Source organism: Aulostomus chinensis, chromosome 13, assembly GCF_037954235.1.
Source record: "Aulostomus chinensis isolate RoL2024-O1b breed Wild chromosome 13, RoL_Achi_v1.0, whole genome shotgun sequence".
In the NCBI taxonomy this organism is placed as follows: domain Eukaryota; kingdom Metazoa; phylum Chordata; class Actinopteri; order Syngnathiformes; family Aulostomidae; genus Aulostomus; species Aulostomus chinensis.
Window position 1 is genome coordinate 23,634,430 of NC_141332.1, and position 21,961 is coordinate 23,656,390.

General features: G+C 44.0%; 1 protein-coding gene across 3 annotated transcripts in view; it reads left to right on the forward strand.

Moving 5' to 3' along the window:
• Positions 1–2,958: 2,958 nt before the first annotated feature.
• Positions 2,959–21,961, forward strand: part of rxfp1 (relaxin family peptide receptor 1) — a 47,543-nt gene continuing 28,540 nt past the window's right edge. For all 3 annotated transcript variants that reach the window (XM_086222196.1, XM_086222197.1, XM_086222198.1), the window contains exons 1-2: positions 2,959–3,267; positions 9,644–9,781. In XM_086222196.1, the coding sequence (XP_086078322.1) occupies positions 3,225–3,267; positions 9,644–9,781 (181 nt within the window). In that variant the 5' untranslated portion in view covers positions 2,959–3,224. The remainder of the gene's footprint in view (positions 3,268–9,643; positions 9,782–21,961) is intronic.

Here is a 21,961-nt window from a genome sequence, read left to right on the forward strand (position 1 = left end):
CTAGACTTGTGTTTTTGAAAATGAACATTAACAAGATCACACCAGAACCCGTCTCGCCGGGCGTCAATGTCCTGTGTTTGTGTTCACAAGAAATAAAACGAAACAACTGGTGCCACTGGGAGTGGGCGAGGAGTCGCCTCTCTGTTGTTCACGGAGTACAATTTGTAGTAAAACATGTCCTTTTCTCCCCCGCATCAGTTTCTCATGAGAAGCCATTTTAATTTAACCTCACAAGTGTTGTCAACAACACCTTTGATGTGTGATGATTTTATTCACACGTGTGTGTGTGTGTGTGAGCCTGGAAAGAGCATCCAAGTAGTGTCATCAGGACAAAGAAGAAAAGAACAGGTCTCACCCTCTGCTCATGCATCATCATGTTCGCGTTTCCCCTCTTTTGTGCGCGTAAAAAGAAAGAAAATCCGATAAGTACAAAGTTCTGAGGGATCATTCAAAAATAACTGAAAGGAAATGTGTACGAATGAGTAGAAAAGCTAAAAATAAAACATTCAATCCCTCTTTCAAAGCACAGAGAGGATTTGTAGAGGTTTTTTTGGGGGGGCCTTTGGTGGAAGAACTCACTGCCAAGGCATTAACATCGACTGCACTTTGCCAAGCATCCGCACAGCTCATTTGTATTTAATGATCTGACAGTCTGTGGCATTTCATAGGCTTTGAATGGCTACCAAAAAAAAAACCAACAATTTTTTTTTATTATGAAAAACAACTGTTGCAATATGTTCAGCTCAAGTCAGCATAAACGTTCAATTGATTTTTTTTATTTTTTTTATCAAGCACGATTTTTTTGGGACAACTTCATTTTGAATTCAAGGTGGGTGGAAGCTCTCTTTGCAGTTCAGAGCATAAAGTGGGTGCTCAAAACAACAACAAAAACCTTCCCAACATCTGCCACTGGCAAATGGATTCAAGTGGTTTAAAACCTGCTTCACACCCACTGACACGGGTGTGGTAATGGACAAGTGTGGGAGGCTGGCCTGAATACTGGGACCGGGCTCATTCACGGGGGTCCCTCTGCAGAACCCTCCTCTAAAAGACCGTTACATAACTTTGATTCAACTGGAATATAAACCATGAGAAAGATCTGTCTTAGTTAGATTCATATTGAATCAGTCATTTCTATTATTATTAAACTGAATCATTGTTATGACACTGAACGACATGATAACTACAGAACTGACCTGTGGGAGCCAGAAAAGAGGATGGCGACCCTCCTCTTCTCCCCTCCGATAATGGAGCTGAGAAGGAGTCAACGCTAACATTTATTTAGCTTAGCACAATGAATAGTAGTGGATGGGCTGGTTAGCATTCCTCTGTCTTGCCATTCAGCTTCCATAACCTCTAGAATTCCGGTTCAAATGGATCCGGTTCAGGATCAGGCGCTCTTCTACTCATCAACAAATATTTCGGGGGTTTTTTAGTCAAAGTTTTGAGGTGTAGCATCAAATCACTGTCAGGAAAGAAGTTCACGTATTCTGAAATGTAGAGTATCTAGCCAATTAAATTGTCTTTTCATATGGGAATTGTAATTAAAAAAAACAACAACATTTCACTCATTCTGGGAAAAGATTATCATTCATTATGCTAAGCTAACTAGCGGTCAGCTGGTTGTGGGCCTCAGCTCCCTAATGCAGCACATTCGGTTCGGGTGAGGACAGCAAGCATATTTTTTCTCAAAAAGCTGATGCTCCTTTTAAAAAACAAGGTCAGCGCCACTGTAACGCATAAAACCAAAGTTAAACATCCGTGAGGAAATGTCCGTTCACGCATCTAGAAGAGTGTTCGTCTGGAAAAACAGTCTCAAAATGTAAAACTCACTGTAGAAAAAAGAATCTCAGTGACACAGTGCTCCTCGGTGCCAGCAACGTCCTGATTATCCATGATGCTGGCTACATATACTTGACCCTGTGAGTCTGACATGCTATAAATATTTAAATGTCAGTTGCCAGCACGTCTCAAAAGGACGTAGCAGATCTCGTCCTCCACGCTGTCTTGTCAAATTAACATCTCTCCTCTTTATTTTCTGGCTGGATTCCCAGCATCAGCTCAACTCAAAGTTCTAACACGCAGGAAAAACAAACAATTTGAAATCTGTTGAGCAGAAGCATTAAAAGCTTGCAAAGCACCTGCAAAGCACCTGCAGAGCCTGTTTATATCTGACAATCTGAGGCCAGTCATCATCAGGAAGTATGCATGTACTACCACGTCCTCTTCAATGACATGACATGAATTTCCAATTCTGACATAAAATAAAAAGGAAGCAGGCTGGATTTTGGGGGTTTTTTTGGTCGAGAAAAAGCTGTTCCAAAGACCTTTGACCTCTACGGGGAGCCCTATTAGATGACCTGGACGTGGCAGAGAAGCTGCAAAGAATAAACCCGTAGTTCACCGGTACCCGGTGAGCCTGTTCGCTTCCCCTGTCTGCGGTCCATCCCAACTCAGTGTCAGAGGTTCGGTATTTCTCACTGATAAGAATGAGTGGACTCCTGAAACTCATACACACAACTGTCTGGAAACAAGTCAGCCTTCAGTGGACCGTCTCTTGTTACAGAAACCCAAAGAACTTCGTCCATAAAGGAGTGTTGTTGGCTCATACAGTACTGGTGATGCCGGCTTCATCAGATAGTAGAGGGCGTCATCCGTAGCCCGTGGCATATGGATTACACGCAGGCCGCATCCCCTGAGTTCACCCTGGTGCTGATGAGTGTGAAGATTTCAGCTGATTCTCTCGAGTCATCCAGGCATTTTTTTCCTTTAAACTGGATTAAAATAGTGCCGCGGGATGGGCTCAAGTAACACACGTATGCAACGCTCTCAAGTTACACACGCACGCACGCACACGCACATACACGTAAATTTCAACAAATTTTCATTCGCCTCAGAAACCATCCCCCCTCCTCCTTCGTGCGCGCTGCTGCTGCTCCTGTGCCGCCGCCGCCGCCTCCAATGCCGCATGTGCGTCACGGTCAGACGTCCCTCAGACCTCTGTCTCGCTCGTTGGCAGTCTGAGTGGCTCTTGCGAAGCTGCGACAGGTGAACTCCCCGCACGGTGCCCGCGGTCACCACCGACAGCGACACGGAAAACAACTTTTGGTGTTATTTTTACGCGGGTGTTTACTTTGAATTAAAAAAAAAAAAGAGCCCGACAACGTCGCTCCGGGTCGCTCTTTTGTTTTTGTTTTATTTCAAGAGAAACTTTACCAGACATCATGCATGTGTACGTGGCTGTCATATTCGCATATGGAGTGTGTGGTAAGTTGGCAGCGTTTCTTTCTTCCTTCCCTCTCTCTGTCTCTCTCTCTCTCTCTCTGTCTTTCTCTCCTTTTTTGTTTCTTTCCTTTTGAGACATGAGTGGACGTCGCACTTTGCCTTTAAAAAAAGCTCCCTCCGGCGCACGCTGCAGTCTTGTGAATGAAATCTACTCTGGTTCTCATTCACTGAGTTGCTTGAAGTCACGCCAGCTACAATCTGCCCCCTGTGACAAAAATCTTAAAGAGAAGGTGGTCAGATTGTGCTTGGAGACAGATGAAATGTTTAATGTCTAATGAGATGCCATTAAATCCGATTTTTTTCCGATTAAACCCACCAGGAAACTGTAATACTGTCAAACTGTGCAGAAAAGGCGATTAGAACTCTGTAACTCTCAGGATGTTTTGTTTTTCAGTGCAGTGAACATCGGTTTAATTCCCACACGAGAGTATTCTCCTCGAGGTCTTCTTTTGAACTGATGGAGTTGCGCAGTGCTGCACCGGTCAACAGCAAACGTGTGATGTCGTCAAACAAAATCTGTATTTATTTAAAGAACAATGTGCTCAACTTGACCTTTCCTGACGTGACTTTAAGCGCCCAGAGTGGAGAGGAAAGAGTGTCATTCACGTTGAGGGCAGGTGGTCCGTGAGGATCACATCGAATGTCTGGGAATCACCTGGTCTTTGGATCTCATACAGCCAAAGGCCAGTTTGATATTCTGGTGTGAGAAAATCTTTAAATTCGCAGGAAATACAGAAATCAAATTGTGTCCTCAGTGGCACTTCTTTGAAGAGTGTTAGGTTTTAAGTATTTTCAGTGGTTTAAGTGAGAGTGATAATGATGTGGCCCCAATTTTACTTTTGCGTGTGGACTTTTGTTCTGTTGCTGTCCTGCAAAAACTCACTTTTCAGAATTGTACTGTTTGAATGGGCTGCGTTTCCACCGCTCTTTTCGACCGACTGGAGGAAGTTTCCGGAGTAATTCGACTGGATAATGCAATAATAGTGGGATAAATTATCTCAGTATTTGTTGATGGCTTTGCACTGAGACAAGTCTCTCATAAAGATGCTCTGTGCTCACTCCTCGATGTTTCCTTTGAACTTGTGCATTGGATGGAGAGCAAACACCAGTTGAGGCAGTCCACAGAAGCTCAGCCACCACATCCACTGCTTCCTTTTGCTTTGTTCTCCCCTGTAAAATTCATTCACTCTGCTTGGTGAGCTCACGATGAAATATTTCAAGCTGCTCGCTGCAGCAGTTGATGGGGCGAGTGATGGTAGAGGGCCGTGAATGATGTTCCAGTAACGATGAATTCCCATGAGGAGAGACAGGAGGTGTTTTATGGGGACAGAGAGACAGAAAGTCTTTGGTGGTTTGACTCTGCTGAAACTGAAGCGGCTGATAAAGTGGAGGAACTGCATCTCGAAAGACTTAGCTATGATGGGCGGCGTGAGGCAGCGAGAGAGAGATTTAAAAGAAAAAACAAAAACAAAGAAGGTGTGTGCTCCTGGATAGAACTGATCAAATGATGAACGGCTGATATCTGGTATCAGAAATAAACTTTGCAAATCTAAGCATGCAAAAGATCCACAACTTATGTGAAAACTTCATTGTGTTTGCGCTTCTCTGTAGCACCGTGTTGACGTCAGGCTTCAAAATTTACGTTTCAGCTTAAGCACTATCAGCACTGGCTGGAAGTTCATAACATGATTTCCTGTCTGGTTATCATCACTTGTCTGGGGTGTCAGGAAAAGTAAAGATGGTGGCAGTGATGCAGCTGGATCTCTGCACCACTGTCAAGATAGTGAGTTGACGAGAAAACTTCTTCATCGTAATATTTTCAGCAGTTTTGCCAGAGAAGTTGCTCGGCCTGGTGAGGCAGTGAAAGGAGCTTCGATATAAATGACCTTAATGCACCTATATTTAGTTCTGTTCTCCACATCTGTCGTTTTAAATCGGGCCACTCCAGGCAACACCCTCACTCTTGTTTCTAGTGGCTCTGGGGGAAAAATGGATCACTGCAGCCATCCTTGAAGATTCCATTTTTCATGCACTTGATTTAGATCAGTTTTCCCCTCACAGCCGCTGGTGTAGAAGATACGCAGCAACTCACGGTCGCACCCTGGAGATCCCTTAAAGGGCCAGCACACATGGCCTGTGCATTGGTGCTGCTGAGGCTTGTCTAAAAGACCATCGCCCTGGTTTCTATCCTGGCCACTATCCAGCTGAAGAGAACGACATGTGGTTTAGCTGCTGTCTCAGACTTATTCACTTGAAAGGACTGATGTTCATTATTTCTTCAGTTTTCCCTTCACCCCTCCAACTAGAGACCGTATGCTAGACCATCTTGGGTACAACTGCCCGCATCTCTCACAACTTATTGAAGTATTCGCGGTACTTTCGAGATTCCAAACTAAATCCACTGTCTGACTTCAGTGATGATTTATTATTTTGCGAGTTGAAACCGTATTCTAGTGTGAATGTTCCTTTGGTGTTCATCTTGTACTCTGGGAAAGAGAAGTGCTGAGAGATGAAACCTTTGGTAGCTGATACTGCGCTTTATTTGACCAACACAGCTTTGTGTTGGTGTCATATTGAGTAAAACACAACACGTTTTTTTTTAAGCATCATTTTGGGGTCTCATTCCACAACAAGACTTGTGAAAGCGTAATAAATTTTTAATCTCACTTGTGGCTATTTGGAGCAGCTATGAAGAAAACTTCAACAACATGCAGGAATAAATTAAAAAGTATGATGAAAATGCTCAGAAACCAGGCAAACCTCACCTCATGTTTGCATGACGCGTTCTCGTGGAACAACCTTCTGTTAACGAAACGGCACGCATACTGGAACCTCGCAGAACCGGCTTGGTCCGCTGAATTTTATATGTCAGGTAGATCAACTGTTGAATCTTTTTCATTTTCAAAGTCTTGGTGTTCACTTAAAGTTGCGTCATAGGGATGGGGGGGGGGGTGTCTGCCCTTTCAGAACTTCTCTTAAGCTTGCAAATGCCAAGTCATCACTCAAATCTGACATGAGTGGAAAAACCGTACAACTGACGCCAGAGTTTGTACTGTTGGACACAGTGATGATGCAGACATGCACGTTGATGCTGTGAGATGCTGATGATGTGACAGAGCGGAGCGTTTCCTGCCGCACTGGTGAAAGCAAGAGATGATTTCCTTCCCACATTCTGATCTCTTCAGCTTGCAAAGATGCTTTTACTTGCCTCCACAGCATCTACTCCAGAGTCTCCCAGAATTATGCATAAATGAAGGATCGCAGCTGGTTGTTTCAAATGACTTCACCAAGAATCATCAAAATTCAACTCCGCTGAATGTAGGATTTGTAATATCAGGCACCTGACAGATGACCTCAAGAAGTTTAACGAGGACCAGGTTCAATTCATTTTTGCGTGGGGTGGGTTTTGTTAGCCCTGACATTCTAAAAGCCCAGTAGAACCTGCCTGAGTGAGAGTGAGAGTGAGCAAATTTACCAGCGAACGTGAGCCACGCCATCCAAAGAAAATGGACTTTTTCAAGAGTTCCTCAATCACTATATCTTAGATCCACTAACAGGTTGACACATTGACCTTGTGGAGTTGTGTTAGCCTTCCTGAGTCGGAACTATTGTCTTGTCTGAGCTTTAGAATGTGTCCTCCTTCACTGCAAGACTGTGCGCACTCTGGTGTCACCTCGGAGACTGCGAAGACGATAACTATCACCAGGTTTCAACTTACGATTCCCTTGGAACCAGTAATCAGATTTGTTCAGAATAAGGAAAACAAATGCAGTTTTAATCTTGCTGAAACCACATTTCGAGAGTGTCCAATTACTGCGTATTGACATGTATTCGTACAACAGGATAAAGTGGTTGGAAAAGAGAGGGGAGGGTTTAATTGGAACACAGGAAAGATGCATCTAGAATGTGTCAGTATAAACATGGATATCCATCAGGGATCCATTTGTGTTCCATGTGGTTGAGCAGTCCTCTGTTAGAAGTCTCTGTAGCTTTCACACATCTCTCTTTCCTCAAAATGAATACATTTAAGCCAGCAGGTCAATAACCAGTGTGTCTTGGTGAAAGAGACCATGCCTTGAGGTGGCGAGGGACACACGGTGCTGCTAGCTCGACCGTTGATGTAGCTTAGCTCGTAGGCAGACGCAGCAGAAGAAAGCTGTAGATTGATTTGTGGTTGTCGTTTGTGGATGTTATGTTGTTATTTGTTAAAAGTGGTCACTTTTTGTGAGGGGGGGGGTGATTTAAAAATGGGAAGAATTAGAGGTTTTTTTGGAGGAGCGTGACCAAGGAACAGGATTTCTTGTGGGGTACTTAGTAATCAGCAATTAAAATTAAAATAATGTGCATAGCACACAATAGATGATGTCTGGTTTTTGAAGTATTCATAACTACAAGATTTTTCTACTCTTCTATTCCACAGATGTTTTAAGCATCCATTAGAGAATGTCCTGCCATCTGTTTGGGAGACAGAATGGCCTTGGTAGGATTTATATGTCTGGTTCCAGTCAGATGGGAATGTAAGACTTAAGTGCTAGCAATCAAAACCCTTGGTTATCATTCAGAGTAATGGATGAACAACAATTCAACAAGAATGCGTCAGGTAAGTAGCCTGTGCTTAATGGTTAAAAAAAAAACAAAAAAAAAACCCCAGCTGTTATTTTATAATAATTTATTTCAGTGTCTATTCGTGTAGCACTGTTATAACACCAGTGTTAAGGTTTTCTTCATATGGGGGGAAACAAACCAGCGTCACCCTTTGGCCATACACGTGCTGGCTCGGCAGCCCAGAACAGCAGGTGTTTGAATGTCCTTTCCAAAAATGTTCCCCACTTGAAGGTGCATCTGCAGATGATTGGCTGTGCTTGAGTCGATGAGGTTCAGAGCGCAAGGTGTGTGTCTGATTGGGACAACAGGGGCCGTCACAGCTCGGAGGCATGTTGGTTGTGCTTTTACCTGATTGTGTATGACTACACAGCCCTGCACGGCTTGGCAAAGTATACAGAAGAAATAATAATGGAAATTAAAAAAAAAAAAAAAAACAGCACGGTCGGCACAGAGTTCATAGCTGAAGGTCTGGTGCAGTGGCATCTCCGGGTCAGGGATGAGACCCTGCCCCAAGTGGAGGAGTTCAAGTACCTTGGGTCGTGTTCACGAGTGAGAGGAAGATGGCTCGTGAGATCGACAGGCAGATTGGTGTGCTGTCTACAGTGATGCAGATCTGCATCGGTCCGGCGTGGTGAAGAGGGAACTAAGCCGGAAGGCAAAGCTCGCCGTCCAAGAGGAGCTCAGAGTAGAGCAGCTGCTCCTCCACATCAAGAGGAGTCAGATGAGATGGCTCGGGCATCGGGTCAGGACGCCTCGCGGGGGAGGTGTTCCAGGCACACGTGTCCAGGACACATTGGGGAGATTATGTCTCTCAGCTGGCCTGGGAACGCCTCGGGATCCCCTGTGAGGAGCTGGACAAAGTAGCCGGGGAGAGGGAAGTCTGGGTCTTTCTGCTTAGGCTGCTGGCCCCACGACCCGACCCTGGATAAGCGGGGGGAGATGGATGGATGGATGACCAAAGGACATTTTTGAGTAAATCTTTGAACTGATTCATGGCACTAAGAGAGGGAGATTGTCACAGAGGGGAAATCTACATTCATTCAGCTGTGAAACTGTTGTCTAATATTGTCTTCAAAACAGCTTTCAGCATTGAGCCGATCAACTGACTCCCACAAAAAACTCTCGATGATGAATAATGGCTCCTGGTCTTTCTGCACCTCACCACCAGTGCTGATAGAGGCATTACTGTCAAGACCGCTGAACCATGCACATTTTATTTGAAAAGTCAAGTTTTAATCCCCTAGCCAGGATTTGGACTAAAGTCTTTGGGAGTACAGAATACTGCACCAAGTGTTGTCTTTATATTGTGGCAACTCACATCCAGCGTCATTCTGTGGCTTGGATCCAAAATTCTGCAAAGTTTATGACTTTATTTGTCACGCTGCCTTAAAGAACATGTAATAATGTCCAGAATACCTCTTTTATTCAAGATGCATGATACATGTCCTCTGCAGTAATGTCCAAGTCTCCATGTGTGTCAATCCATCATGAGTTTATTCAAAGGAAGTGTACTTCCTTAATATGTAGTCACATGACTTCTTGTGTTGAGGTCTTCTTGGATGAGAGGGGCCTGAACTTACCCTGTCGCCCTTAATTAGCGCATGACGAGTTGATTGAATTAACCATCTTCTCTCCCAACTTGAGCAGATGCAGTGATTTGAGATTTGTAATCATCATTAAGTCTGATGAAGACAAGTGGCTGAATTGACACTCAATTATAATGACAATCTTACGTCTCCTACTTTATTCACAGCGCTCAATATTACAGAGGAAAAGCCAACGTGCCCTCTTGGATATTTCCCCTGTGGCAACTTGAGTGTGTGTCTCCCTCAACTCCTTCACTGCAACGGCGTGGACGACTGTGGAAACCAGGCTGATGAGGAGAACTGTGGTGAGTCAACGTGTGTTGACATGACGACCATTTAGAACAACCCGATGGGCCACTTAACAAGAAAACCTATAGCCAGGTTTCCATGTGAGGTGACCAGATACCAACAAACCAAAGGTGGGACACATGTTGTACGTGCTTTTGTAGATATTTGCTGGAGTTGCTTTCGTTTGACAAACCTGCATTCCCTAATCCTGCCTGACCTGCCTGGCTTCCTCCCCGCGTCATCCCTTTCCCATCTGCCTGGTGTCCCTGCCCCTACGTCTTCAGCAGATTTCCCAGTACAGACCTATGTCCAAGCCTTGGCCACGCTTTTATTACAACAGATTCTAAAGGGGGGGGGGGTGTAGACAGGAGCGTGGCCGAGGTTTTGGGCATAGGTCGGTACTGGCTGACACAGGGCTGGCAGGCAGGGAATAAGACAGTCAGGAAGGGAGGCTCAAGCAGGGTTAGGGAATGCAGGTTCCTGGAGTGTGAGAAGCACGAGATAACTCGCCGATCTGGTGGAGAACAGAATGGAGAAGCTGCAGGTGTGCTCATTAGGGGAATGGGAAACAGGGGGAGGGAGGCGTGGCTTGAAAAATAAACATTTTTATTTTGCCCCTTCATAGCATAACACATGGCATTTCAAAAAAAGGGTTTGGTAGAAGTTTCAGCACCTTAATGTTACATTTTCGAAACAGTACTTTATTTTACCGTTAATTGAGAAGTTACTGTTACTCCGACTCCTTCAGACTGCTGCTAATGCTGTTAGCATCATCATCTCTTGCACTGCCTTTAATGTTTTCTCATGTTAATGGGTTCCACCTCAGAAGAGGCACGCTAACGGAACGGTTTGACCAGCAGTCCATGTTTGTGTGGCTTAATAAGACTGTTTCACTTAAACCCGAGGTAGTGTAACCGCTTGTGAGAGGTGCTGCAGCAGGAGATGATGAGCACACCGAGTTTGTTTTTTCCAGACTTGGTTTTCCTAACACAGCGCTCCGGGAAGTCCTCAATATGCACTGGGTTTAAGGCCCTGAGAGCCGGTTTAATGCAGGACAATTATTTAAACTGCTCTCAGAATGTAATGCTAGAATAATCTTTTCATTCCAAACAAATACACCTGACCAGTAGGTCCTGTAGGCAAACTACAGGGGGTCCAAGAGTGGAACGTTGATGTTTTTGTGGTCCCTGTCTACGAAACCATCCGCTCTGACTGTCCACGTAGCATATTTACTAGTTACTAGTGGGCAAGTAGGAGTTTATTACCCTTGATCTGCTCTAGAAGTGGGGGTTTTTCCATGACTGCACTCCTGTTGCTTGGCAGGCTGACCATAAGTCATCGTGTATGATGCTGCCCAAGTAGTAGGACAGTCATGTGGCCTCACTCGATCTCCGTTCCCACCAAGGTGAACCCCTCAATTTGATACAATCCATTTTCAGTCTTTCGATCTTTTGTCTGAATGAATTCACTCCAAAAGCAACACAACCACAAGTCGCCTGAGAGATGAGAGATGTGAGTCAGTGGCTGAGATGAAGATGAGCCCTTAAAAACCCCGTGTTTGTACTGTGCGTTCTTCAGAACATGTCCTCTCCCGGTCTGCACCCGATCATGAGGTTTGTGAGCACTTTTAGTGAAAATATAATGAAAAAAATATGAATGGACCTCGTGTTTGCTCATATTTGGGGCACATTTGGGTGTAGAGTGGCTGTCTCGCAACCACTGGGTTGCTGGTTCAACTCTCAGTTCCTCTAATGAAGAAAGGTGCAATAAAAAAAAAACATGTAGAAAACAGAAAATTGCAAAATGAGTCACATTGATTTACATGTAAGTAAGTGGTGGAACAAGAAACAGGTGAAGGAGGTGTGTTTATGGATGTTCAAGGGTTTGAAACTTCAGATTATATTCAAGATGAATATAAACAGGCTTTAAGAAGAGCAGATTTTTCATTTGCAATTAGGAGAACAGCGCAAAGTGTGGAAACAGTAACAGGAGAAATATTCAACTTTTCTTTAGATGAATAATCAAATTAATTGTGGAAATTGAATGACGTAAACATTGTGGTGCAACAGCAGAAGTTAATTCCAGAAGTATTTTCCTCTGAACTGCAACAGACTCAGAGTCTCTGAACTTAGTTTTGAAAATAAGGGGCAGTTGGACCAAAGTCCCCATCAATGCCTTCTTGTTAAATGCCTCTTTGATGATGGGTCACTCTCATCTAAAAATGTTTCACAGCCCTGTCATTGTGAAGTTAAATCTGTGGTTGTTTAGCTCTCGTATGAGCAAAGACTCAGATGAGTGACATCATTTTAGCCGATATGTCTCTCCTGCTGCTGGTCACAGGAGCTGTGAACTTGTTCTGTCACAAGATAAACAACTAACCATCAGTGAGGGAAAGGAGGTGGAGCTGTGTGTGTGTGTGTGTGTGTGTGTGTGTGTGTGTGTGTGTGTGTGTGTGTGTGTGAGAGAGAGAGAGAGAGGGAGAGAGAACTAGCTGTCTGTAACATGTCTGTATGGAACATTAAAGCTGCTACCACATTCAGTATTCAATATACATGTAAAAATCAATACAAGGTGGATAACTACTCCCGCTTCTATTAATCCTCCCATGAATGCATTAGGGCTCTAATGGAAGACAGCCCTCGAAAATCCTTGTGGCACAGTTGGGGGGCCCTCAGAGAACTCTTGTGTGTAGGACCCAGGATTTGATGTAGTGTCAGCAGGCAGAATTTGGTTTCACCATTTGTGGTCTTTTGGGCGGCATGGCTCGGAGGTAGAGTGGCTGTCTAGCAACTGAAGGGTGGTTTTTGTACGCATTTGGATGCATTCACATCTGAAATGAGTCCTGAGATGTTTGCAGGTCTGCTGCTTTTTGTGTGACATCTATTCAAGGCTCTGAATATTTAATCAATGAAAAGCTTGCGGTGTTGGAGGCGATTCCTCATGATGTGCCGCGTAATGATCTTTCTTGTCCTCGGCCCAAGCAGTTCTTAGTGCAATCCTGCCAACATGCAAACAAGACAAGATAAACAGCACATTGACTGTGTGAAAGACAAGAAAACCACTCGAAGTACGTGCTTGGGTTTTTTCCATCAGCAGCTCTCTCTCAATCACCTCGGCTCCTACTGTGGTCATTATAAAATGTAGTAGACTTTCATCGGACAAATAACTCGTCACCTAGAGGGGAGGTCTGGCAGGAAATGACAAAAAAGAAAAAGGTGCTATTGTTATGAGTCTACTTTGATTTGGTCCGTTGGGGTCTTGATTGCAAAATATGCAGGATCAATACATGAATGAGTTTGCCACCATCGTGTGGCTGGCTGGAAATCAATGTTGCCTCAAAGCTGAAGAAGGAGAAAAGTGTGCAAATCAGACCAAGTAGAGAGAAATGAAACTACGCAATATAAGTGGACAGTAGGTGAGGTGAGGCAGGTGGTGAGGCAGGTGGTGAGGCGGGGGGTGCCGGTTTGCAGATTCAACACTTCATTGTATTCTTTTGCCTACGCAGCTCTTCTTGTACCACTAACAGGCTGCTAGTAGTCTATGAACTACATTACCCAGGGGCACTGATGATCATGATGTTGGGCATAGTGGGCGGAGCAACAAAAGCTTTTGAGAATGCCAGCAAGTTAATTAAAGGTCCGGCCATTCATAATAAACAAATTCTGCATGTCAACACAGAATCTGTTGGCAATATATAAATGCCAGGAAGCTTCTGGTTTCTATTTTCCAATTAAGCGGCGTTGACCAATCACGTTGTCAGCGGGGAGGGCAAAGGAGACCCTGAAATACTGGGCCTTGTTCCCAGAGGTGAGGTTGTGGAAACATTGTGGTTTGTTTTTAGAATTGGATCTGGTTGAAACATTGTTGAAACTCCTTTTTGAGGCCAGGCCAACTATTATTATTATTATTATGATTTATGTTATTTTGAATTGATTTTATTTTGCTAACGTAGCTGCAGACGTACTATTAAGAGGCAGTGATTGAACACACAAGAGTACACACACACACACACACACACGTATTTGACATACAGTTAGTGATATAGAGTATTTGATACAGCATTTATTGACGAGATGATTATGGAGTTTCTACATTGCTGGTAGCTGCATTAATGATGATGTGCATTCCAGCACAGAAGCAGACCAAATAAATTGAACAGTTACAGTATATGAAGGAAAAGGTTTTCCCAAAGCCTGTTAATTCCAACTGTATTACACAGAATTTCAAGTACAAGGATAGACTATTCATACAAATGACTGACGCTCCAACTGTTCATAAAACATCCATAAACAGGGCTGTACGTATATCTACTGGCCGGTTGTCCAGATTATTGGTTGGAAAGACCTGCAGACAGTTTATAATTGTTACAAAGATTAACAGAAAACATAATAATTTGTAATAATTGTATTCTAGCAACATTAAGATTACAAACAGATTTTCAAATCTGATTTTTTTTTTTTTAAAAAGCAACATCCCTCCAATCTCAATTCACAGGCAGAACTTCAATCTCATCTTTTTCTTTGTTACAACTACTCAGTGTTTCCCTCAAGGAGACATGAGGGGGGAAGAAAGCTGTCTCTAGTTACACTGATGCTTCTCCCTGTTGGAGGCTTCAATAAAGTGCACCCCCTTGTGTGTTTGTGTTGGCGATAGTTTTCATAAGATTGGCCTGGATCTGTGCAGCCAGCCAAAGATTTACTCCAGCAGGACTCCAAAGGTAGCAGCTGCTCAGTCGCTGTGATGTCAACATCAGGTTTTTTCGGAGAGCAGCGACCACTGGGATGTTTCATGATCCTCCACGGTCTCAGTTACTTCCTGCTCATATTACACCTCTCATGTATAAACGTTCAGCTGCTGACATCTCAACCGAAGCTGGAGAGCGATCTCATCCCCGCCCACGGTCCCGGCCTTTCACCCAGCGTCAGCCGGTTTGGGCTCCAGCTCCTCTGCTACTCTGTGGAGGATAAGTTTGCATAACGACTTGATGAATTTATCCGTCTCATGTACAGCCAATGTGGTCGGAGTGTGTTTGTGCACAGAGGAGCGACAGCGTTTTTCGCATCACATGACAGGCAGCAAATCAATAGCGTAAATGTCACGTTCGGGGGTGTGTGGGGAGAAGAGACCCAAGTGCACACCGTAGGAATGGTGCGAAAGAGGTTTATTGAGAGCTGGAGGCTTGAGGCGGGGAGTGAGGATGGGGACTTGACGTGAGGACGGGGGCTTGACGTGAGGCCGGGGACTTGAACGTGAGGCAGGAGGCTTGACTAGACGAGACGGGACAAAAGGGAAACACGGAGGAGCAGAGAACAAGACAGGGGATCGACCATGACAAAGGGAACAGGAATGACGATCACGGTAACAGTAACAATGACCCGACCAGGAACTAAGGAGACACACGGGTTCAATATAAGAGGGGAAACGAGACACAGGTGGTGCAATCACCCAGGTGAGACACATGAGGTAATCACAGGAGGGAGGTCAGGAAGACAGGACATGACTACAAAATAAAACAGGAGACACAAGACAGGGATCGTGACAGTAAAGAACGAGTCCTTAAACCCATAAATGAGTGAATAACCCTGAACGTCCGTTTCCACAGCAGCCTTGCATTGTTTCTGGTATTTCTCTGACTGGAAAACGGAAGTATTTGAACAATGACATGACAACTGCTTACTATAAAGCCAAGCAAAGAGCTACTTCTATTATCCACACATCTCCAGAATAGATCTAATACTTAAACATCTTTTGGATTAAAAAAAAAAAAAAAAAAGATTGCGTGGCTCTAAAACAGCAGCTTCTCTCCTGTGTATGAAAAGTGTTACCTGAGCAAACGAAACTGTGCTTGACTGGATATCAGATGAACCTCTTCCAAAAAACAAATCAACAACCTGTTGTTATGACAGTTGCTTAGCTTGAGATGTGAGTTTTTAATTTCTGTACTGTTGTTTTCGTCTGTCCACCACAGTGGGACAGATAATTTCAGGAACATTTGTGGTGTAAGCTGCTTGTGTGAAAAGGGCTTAGATGGGAAATCTGTGATCAAAGTATTTTCTTTGGTTTTGTAGACACTGTTCGTTTGTTCTCGTCTGGAAATAAATGTCAGGCAGTTTTTGTGTTAAACCTTAATCCCCGAGGCTCCGTTCACTAGTGTGACACCTTAACAGGTTAATCCTCCTTGGGAGGGTTAAGTGAGCGGGGCCATGAGGTGTATCATGCTGAGTTCTCTGGGCAGTTCCATCATTTTGAGCATCTTTTAAGATGAAAATTAAAAAAAAAGACTTCCATTTGGATTTAAGTAGATGTCTCCTCAGGTAACGCTGAGCCAGTGCAGTGTTCACAAATGTTTCCCTTGCAGTAATGAACTTTGCTCTTGCATGGAGAAGCAGGTCGGAAGTATCCCGGGTTATCACAGACAACACTACCTTTTGCTTCAGGCACAAAGGAGTTGTTTGAATTCCCTGCACCATGAACTGCATTCTCTATCAGGCCCATTTCTACGACAGAGCACTGTGCATATAGAACAGCACCGGCCCGCATCTGCTGGACGCACCGTCTGTTTGTGTTCCAGCTGCATCCCTTGGGACAACCATGATGCTTCTCTGGATCTCAGAATAACTTGTAACTTTGATAGGAAATGGTTACATAAAACAGCAGTTGGCAGCTCCAGACTGCAGGGCACATGCTGCTGCTGCTCCCCCCCCCCACCAGCTACCTAATTACGTTTACTTGGCGTCCCACATAATACCTGATTAGAAAGCAAGATAGAAAACCAGCAGTAGCAGGTCGTGAGAGTACAATGTAAAACTAGACTTAGCGTTTGAAACCCTACTTCTTTTATTTGTATGGTAAACTGATCTGGCTGCTTTCCACAACCATGGGTTCTAGTCCACGGGGAAGCATCCACTGCGACCTTAATCCACCTCGTCCAAAGTTATGCTGAGCGTGTCACTGATGGACTCGAGTGCCGTAGCACTGGGCCACCCAGCTCTAGTGGTGTTTGTAAGGGGGAGCTGCGTTTGCCTGATTGTTACATGTCCGACAGTTCTTTTTTTTTTCTTCTTTTTTTTAAGTCTTAAAAAAAAACTCAAGATCTCATGTTAACAATCTCAGCTTTTCCACAGTTTTGTGCGCTTTTATCTAGAAAACATTCTCGTACCAACGTGACAGTTTTAGCTCAAAATTCATGAAGGGAAAGGTTTGTAACATGGGCATCTTCAGTCGCAAGTTGGACTGTAAGCTGTTGAGTGAAAAATTGTGTTATTTTGGAGGCCAGCAGTTAGATGATTGCTGTTCACTGGAAACGGGAGAACGCGGAGTATCTGACAGAAGAGAACACATGGCTGACACATGGACGACTGCAGCACAGATTGGAGCTCCGCTGATGTGAGCCCACACGTGGTCCCTGTTTATTTGCATGGTAAGACATTGATCACTGAAGGGTGAGTCATTATCAATAAGTAAATGAAATGAGTTTTCTCTGTAAGTCCCGTCTGTGTCTCTCCAGTCGTGTCATGAGGACTTGATTTCCCCTTCAAATCGTGTGCAGGCTTCATCCTAATGTTCCTGCAGATTGTGCCTCCTCTTCCTCCTCCTTTCATGACACGGCTGTCTGAATTTCAATGACGCACTCCGCTTTTCAATTACTGGTCTGATTGGGCATCAGTCTATTCGTGCAATTAAGTGACGTCTTTCATCGCTGTAATGTCACGAGAGACAGATATTTCTGCCTTTGATGTCAAAGTCTAAAGTATTTCTGATTATTTCACTTCCATGGTTTATCAAACCATGGAATCACATCCAAGATTTTCATCTTTGCTCCTAATTAATGCTGTCTGAAAAGGATGCCGAAAACGAGTACTTTTTCTACTAGATTAGAGTGCCATCAGTGAGGAAATGTCAAATGCTAAATGTGTCTTGGTTCTGGTGGCCTTTGGGGCTTTTAACCAAATCTTAGAATTCATTGGCAGCTTGACGTTGACAGTTACGCATCTCTTGTTGCAAACTTTGTCAAGGAAAATGTTGTTGTTTTCTCCATCAGTGTTGTGTTCTGTTGATTAATGTCCAGTGGAAAGATTTTCTGCCTGGACATTAATCTAACTTATATTCTCTGTCTCACTGCTTTATTTTGATTTATTTCTGAGTCCACTGGTCGAAAAAGATCAGGACATGACGTCGACTGGACTGCTGAACAGTCTGACAATATGAAAACATAGTGATTAAGAGTTGGACGTTTGTTGAGGACAACTCACCTTCATCGTATGTGTAAGGACATGAATTTAACTAAACTTAAATACCAGAAAAAGCACATAATTTCACAAAATATTCACAATAAAAGCTGACTTCCTGTACAGCTGGACTGGGGGTGACGCTGAAAATCTGAAACCTGGAAGTGAGTCCAGGTCCAGTCCAGTTCCCTCGTCTCAAAGTCGGGGGGATTGTCTGAATGGGTTTTCATTTAAAACGCCTCAAATAAAGTCAGCGGTTCAGACGAGCGTAATGTATTACAACAATTTGTTTTATGGACTAAAATGTGTCAGTAACTATGGCCCTTGTACATTAGGAAGCATTTATGTGTCTTAAAGTTGCTAACAAGAGAGACTGCAAATGTGGTAACACCAAAGCTAGTTTTTGTTGTGCAAAATAATGTGTTTGTAGGCTCCATTGTTTATAACCTAACATACAATGAAATCGAGCGGCATGTAATCAAGTTGAAAACCACATTCTGTCACAATTCCATGCATCAGTTCTGATAGCAACTGACAATCTGCAGATTATCAGTATCAAAGTCGCCCTGCACACACCCAATCTGCAGTTTGACGGATTAGACGTGCATCATGTTCTCCCTCCCTCTCTCTTACCTGTCACTCATGGTGATGCGGTTTCCTCAAAAATGTGAATAAAACATTGTTTTTCGCCACAGGTGGAACCACAGTTAAACAAAGTACTGCTGTTGTGATGCAAAATCCTAAATTGGAGCTCACAGCATGGATGAGAGGGTGAATTTCTGCTCGCTGTTCTGGGCCCTCTTGCTCAATAATACACAATCTGATTCTCAGCTTGATTAGAGAGGGATAGAAATCGCTTTACAGTGAAATAACAATCAATGTTGCCACTGTGACTGACCTCCATGCATTTTTACTGACTGCTTCCATTCACTCAGTCAATATGCAGGCTGTGGGCCCACTGCTGAGCATGTTTGCGACTGGTAGACATAAACAAACCTCTGAGAATTCAATCGAAGGTCTCAGTTCACTCTGTTGTTATTTTCAACTCAAAATATTTGACAGCAAAATAACAGCATGGAGAAATACTTTTTTTTTTTAAAATTCCACCGATGGCCTTTGAAAAGGTGGTAGTACTTCAATAGCTGACCAAGGAGTGATTCATCTTGGCTCCTGCCCAGTTTGACTTTTAGATGATGAGGGCAACATCATCTCCTCTCCTGGATTAGAGCGTTTAATACACCTCAGAATCAACTTTTCCATCATAACTTACAGCTGTCGGCACAATTGCATCATTTGTAGTCACAAAATAATATTGTTGCATAAATATTTAAAACAATTTATTCACACAATAAATAATGAAAACTGCTGTGCTGCAGTGTAATATTCCACTGTACACAGTGTACCACAGTCGCCGGGGAGGGGTTCTCCACCGGTTCCATCATAGATTTGTGATGGGGGTTTTTTGTTTGTTTCTTTCTTTCGGGTAGAATAACCAAGACATGGTTTCTGCCCCAGTCGTAAACCGGTTATGACTCCTCTACCAAGGTGGTCATGTAAGTGGCGTTTGTCTCTTTGTTGTCTTTATTTTTAATCTCTCATGAAGTTTAAGTGAAAACCATGAGGTTGATGTCCCATAAACACGAGGTGTAGGAACGGCACACGGAGAATCTGTTATGTTTTGGGCAGATTGATTATAGCGCCACCTGATGGCAACACTCCTCCGAGTGGGTCGACCAGATCCATCTGGAGTTTAACCAGAGACACCTCCATAGCTTGATGATGGATTACTGAGAAGAGTGTGAGCTGTCACTGAACTGTGTCACCATGGCGAGGTGGCCAGTTTTGATAGGACGTATGTTGACCGTGACACATTCAAAATTCGTAGCGCCTCCTATTGGATGCAGGGAGTGATGGTTGTGCCACAGTGCTGCGTCAGTCTGCTCCCTTATGGGAAATCCAGGCATTATCAGGTAGGTCTGCAGAGGTGTGCGCGGGTACCCTCATTACTTCCTGCAGCTCTCATTAGGGTCTGAGCACCAAAGCGACAGCAGCAAGCCAGACCTCGATCAAGATGTTGGTCTGGAAACACGCCATTGGCAGGGCTCAACGGCGATCTTTCAAACGCCCTCTGTACACAATAGGATAGCGCTACAACCAATCAGAGCGGACATAGACAGAGGGACGGGACAGAATCCATGGAGGTGTTAAACGTATGGTTTGTTGTGGAGAAGTTGGAGCAATTCTTAAGCCATGGAGCCCAACGGCAGTTGCTGTTTTTGCAGGGAAAAAAAATATAAGGATTGCAAGCATGCTTGCACATTCAACATGCATCTTGAAAAAAACGGAAGAAACCTCAAGAAAGGGATCACTGCAATTTGGCGTGAATGTGGCAGTGAAAACACCGGCAAAGTCGAACAGAATTTGTCAACGGTGTCTTGCCCTTTTATCAAGACTTGAGTGCGACTCGCCGGCGTAGCGGCGAGACAGTAATCACAGGCGGGTTTCCACTAATGAGTCCCATGCGCTGAGCCACCAGCGGAGCTAACTGATCAGTCAAACTTTTCCCGTATCCAGTCGGCAAAACTCTGAAAACATCTTTCGTCAATATGAATGACTTAAGTGCCGTTTTCTGTTCTTCTTTCAAGGAAAGGTCTGACTTTAAGTTGCTCATAATTGAGACCTACACAGACTGGTAGGACTGCTGTCCGCCAGCAGCAGCCATCTTTATTATATACAGGAACTTCCTATCTACAACTGCGAAACAGGTTAGGAACATGGTGTCATGATGTTGATCCCGCCTACCAACAGGTCCACACAATGTGATTGGACTGAACTGAGTTCAGGTTTTGCTGCTCGGAGCCTGAGCCCTTGCGTTGAGATGGACTCTGGCTGCAAATTAAATTTGCTACCACTAGGGGCAGTCTAGATTTCTAGGCTCATTTCCACCACCAATCAACATTAAAATCAATGCTTGTTCCATGATGCCGTCATATCATGATGAAACAGACCACTAATTATTGAAGTCAGAGGTGCTCCAAGACAAAATCCATCACCATTAAGTCGGATTAGTCATGATTGTGTGGTCCAAGATCAAACGCCATCCCACCGGGAAGGAACACGGGCTGGGAGATTAACACATCTTCACCTAATACACACTCATCCCTTTAAATAATGTAACATTTCCACTTGGAACAAATCTTCATATCAGCATCCTAACAATGCGCTCATGAATCTGCATGACCCAGCTTGTCTCCTTTACTTTTTCCTAATAGGAGTGTTTTTCAGCTGCCAGCTACGTGTTGGCTGGAGCAATTGGAACAACTTTCCTCCGGAGAGTAGAAATGTTTCGTGTTGAGAAACGTTTACTGCAGCACAAGCGGCAAATGCATTCCTCAACCTGATTCAGGCCAGAAATGCAAACATTACAAGCAAGCAATCCGTTCCATTTTGAAGAAGTTAAACTTAAACAATGCTCTCTGGCTGTTTGCTTTCAGCGTGCGTGGGTCCTGTGAGTGGATCATTTTTATTCGGTCCTGGATCTAATGGCCCTGCAGCTGACATCTGCTTGGCTCAGATCCTCTTCAGTGGGAACAAAAAAAAAACCCAAAAACTGATTGAAGATTTGATGAAGTGCCAGTATTGGAGCTCCGCTATCAACAACATATATGGAGGCATTAAAGCTGCACACATCGATCCATCGCAGCACACCAGGACAAACAATGTCAGCTCCTCCACTCCAACTGTATCCTCTATTTTGTCGGAGTCCTGCTCTCCGCGAACCGACCCCGCGATGGCAGATCTGCCGTCCTCGAAATCACAGTTATTGAATTTACAATGAGACCCGGTCCCCTCACATCACGTACATGTAACCCCACTGCCAGTTTTTGAAGAAAAATTCAAGCAACACTTGGCATTTTCATGTCTTTCTCATGCTGTAGCTGTAAATACCAGATGTGACATCAAACTGAA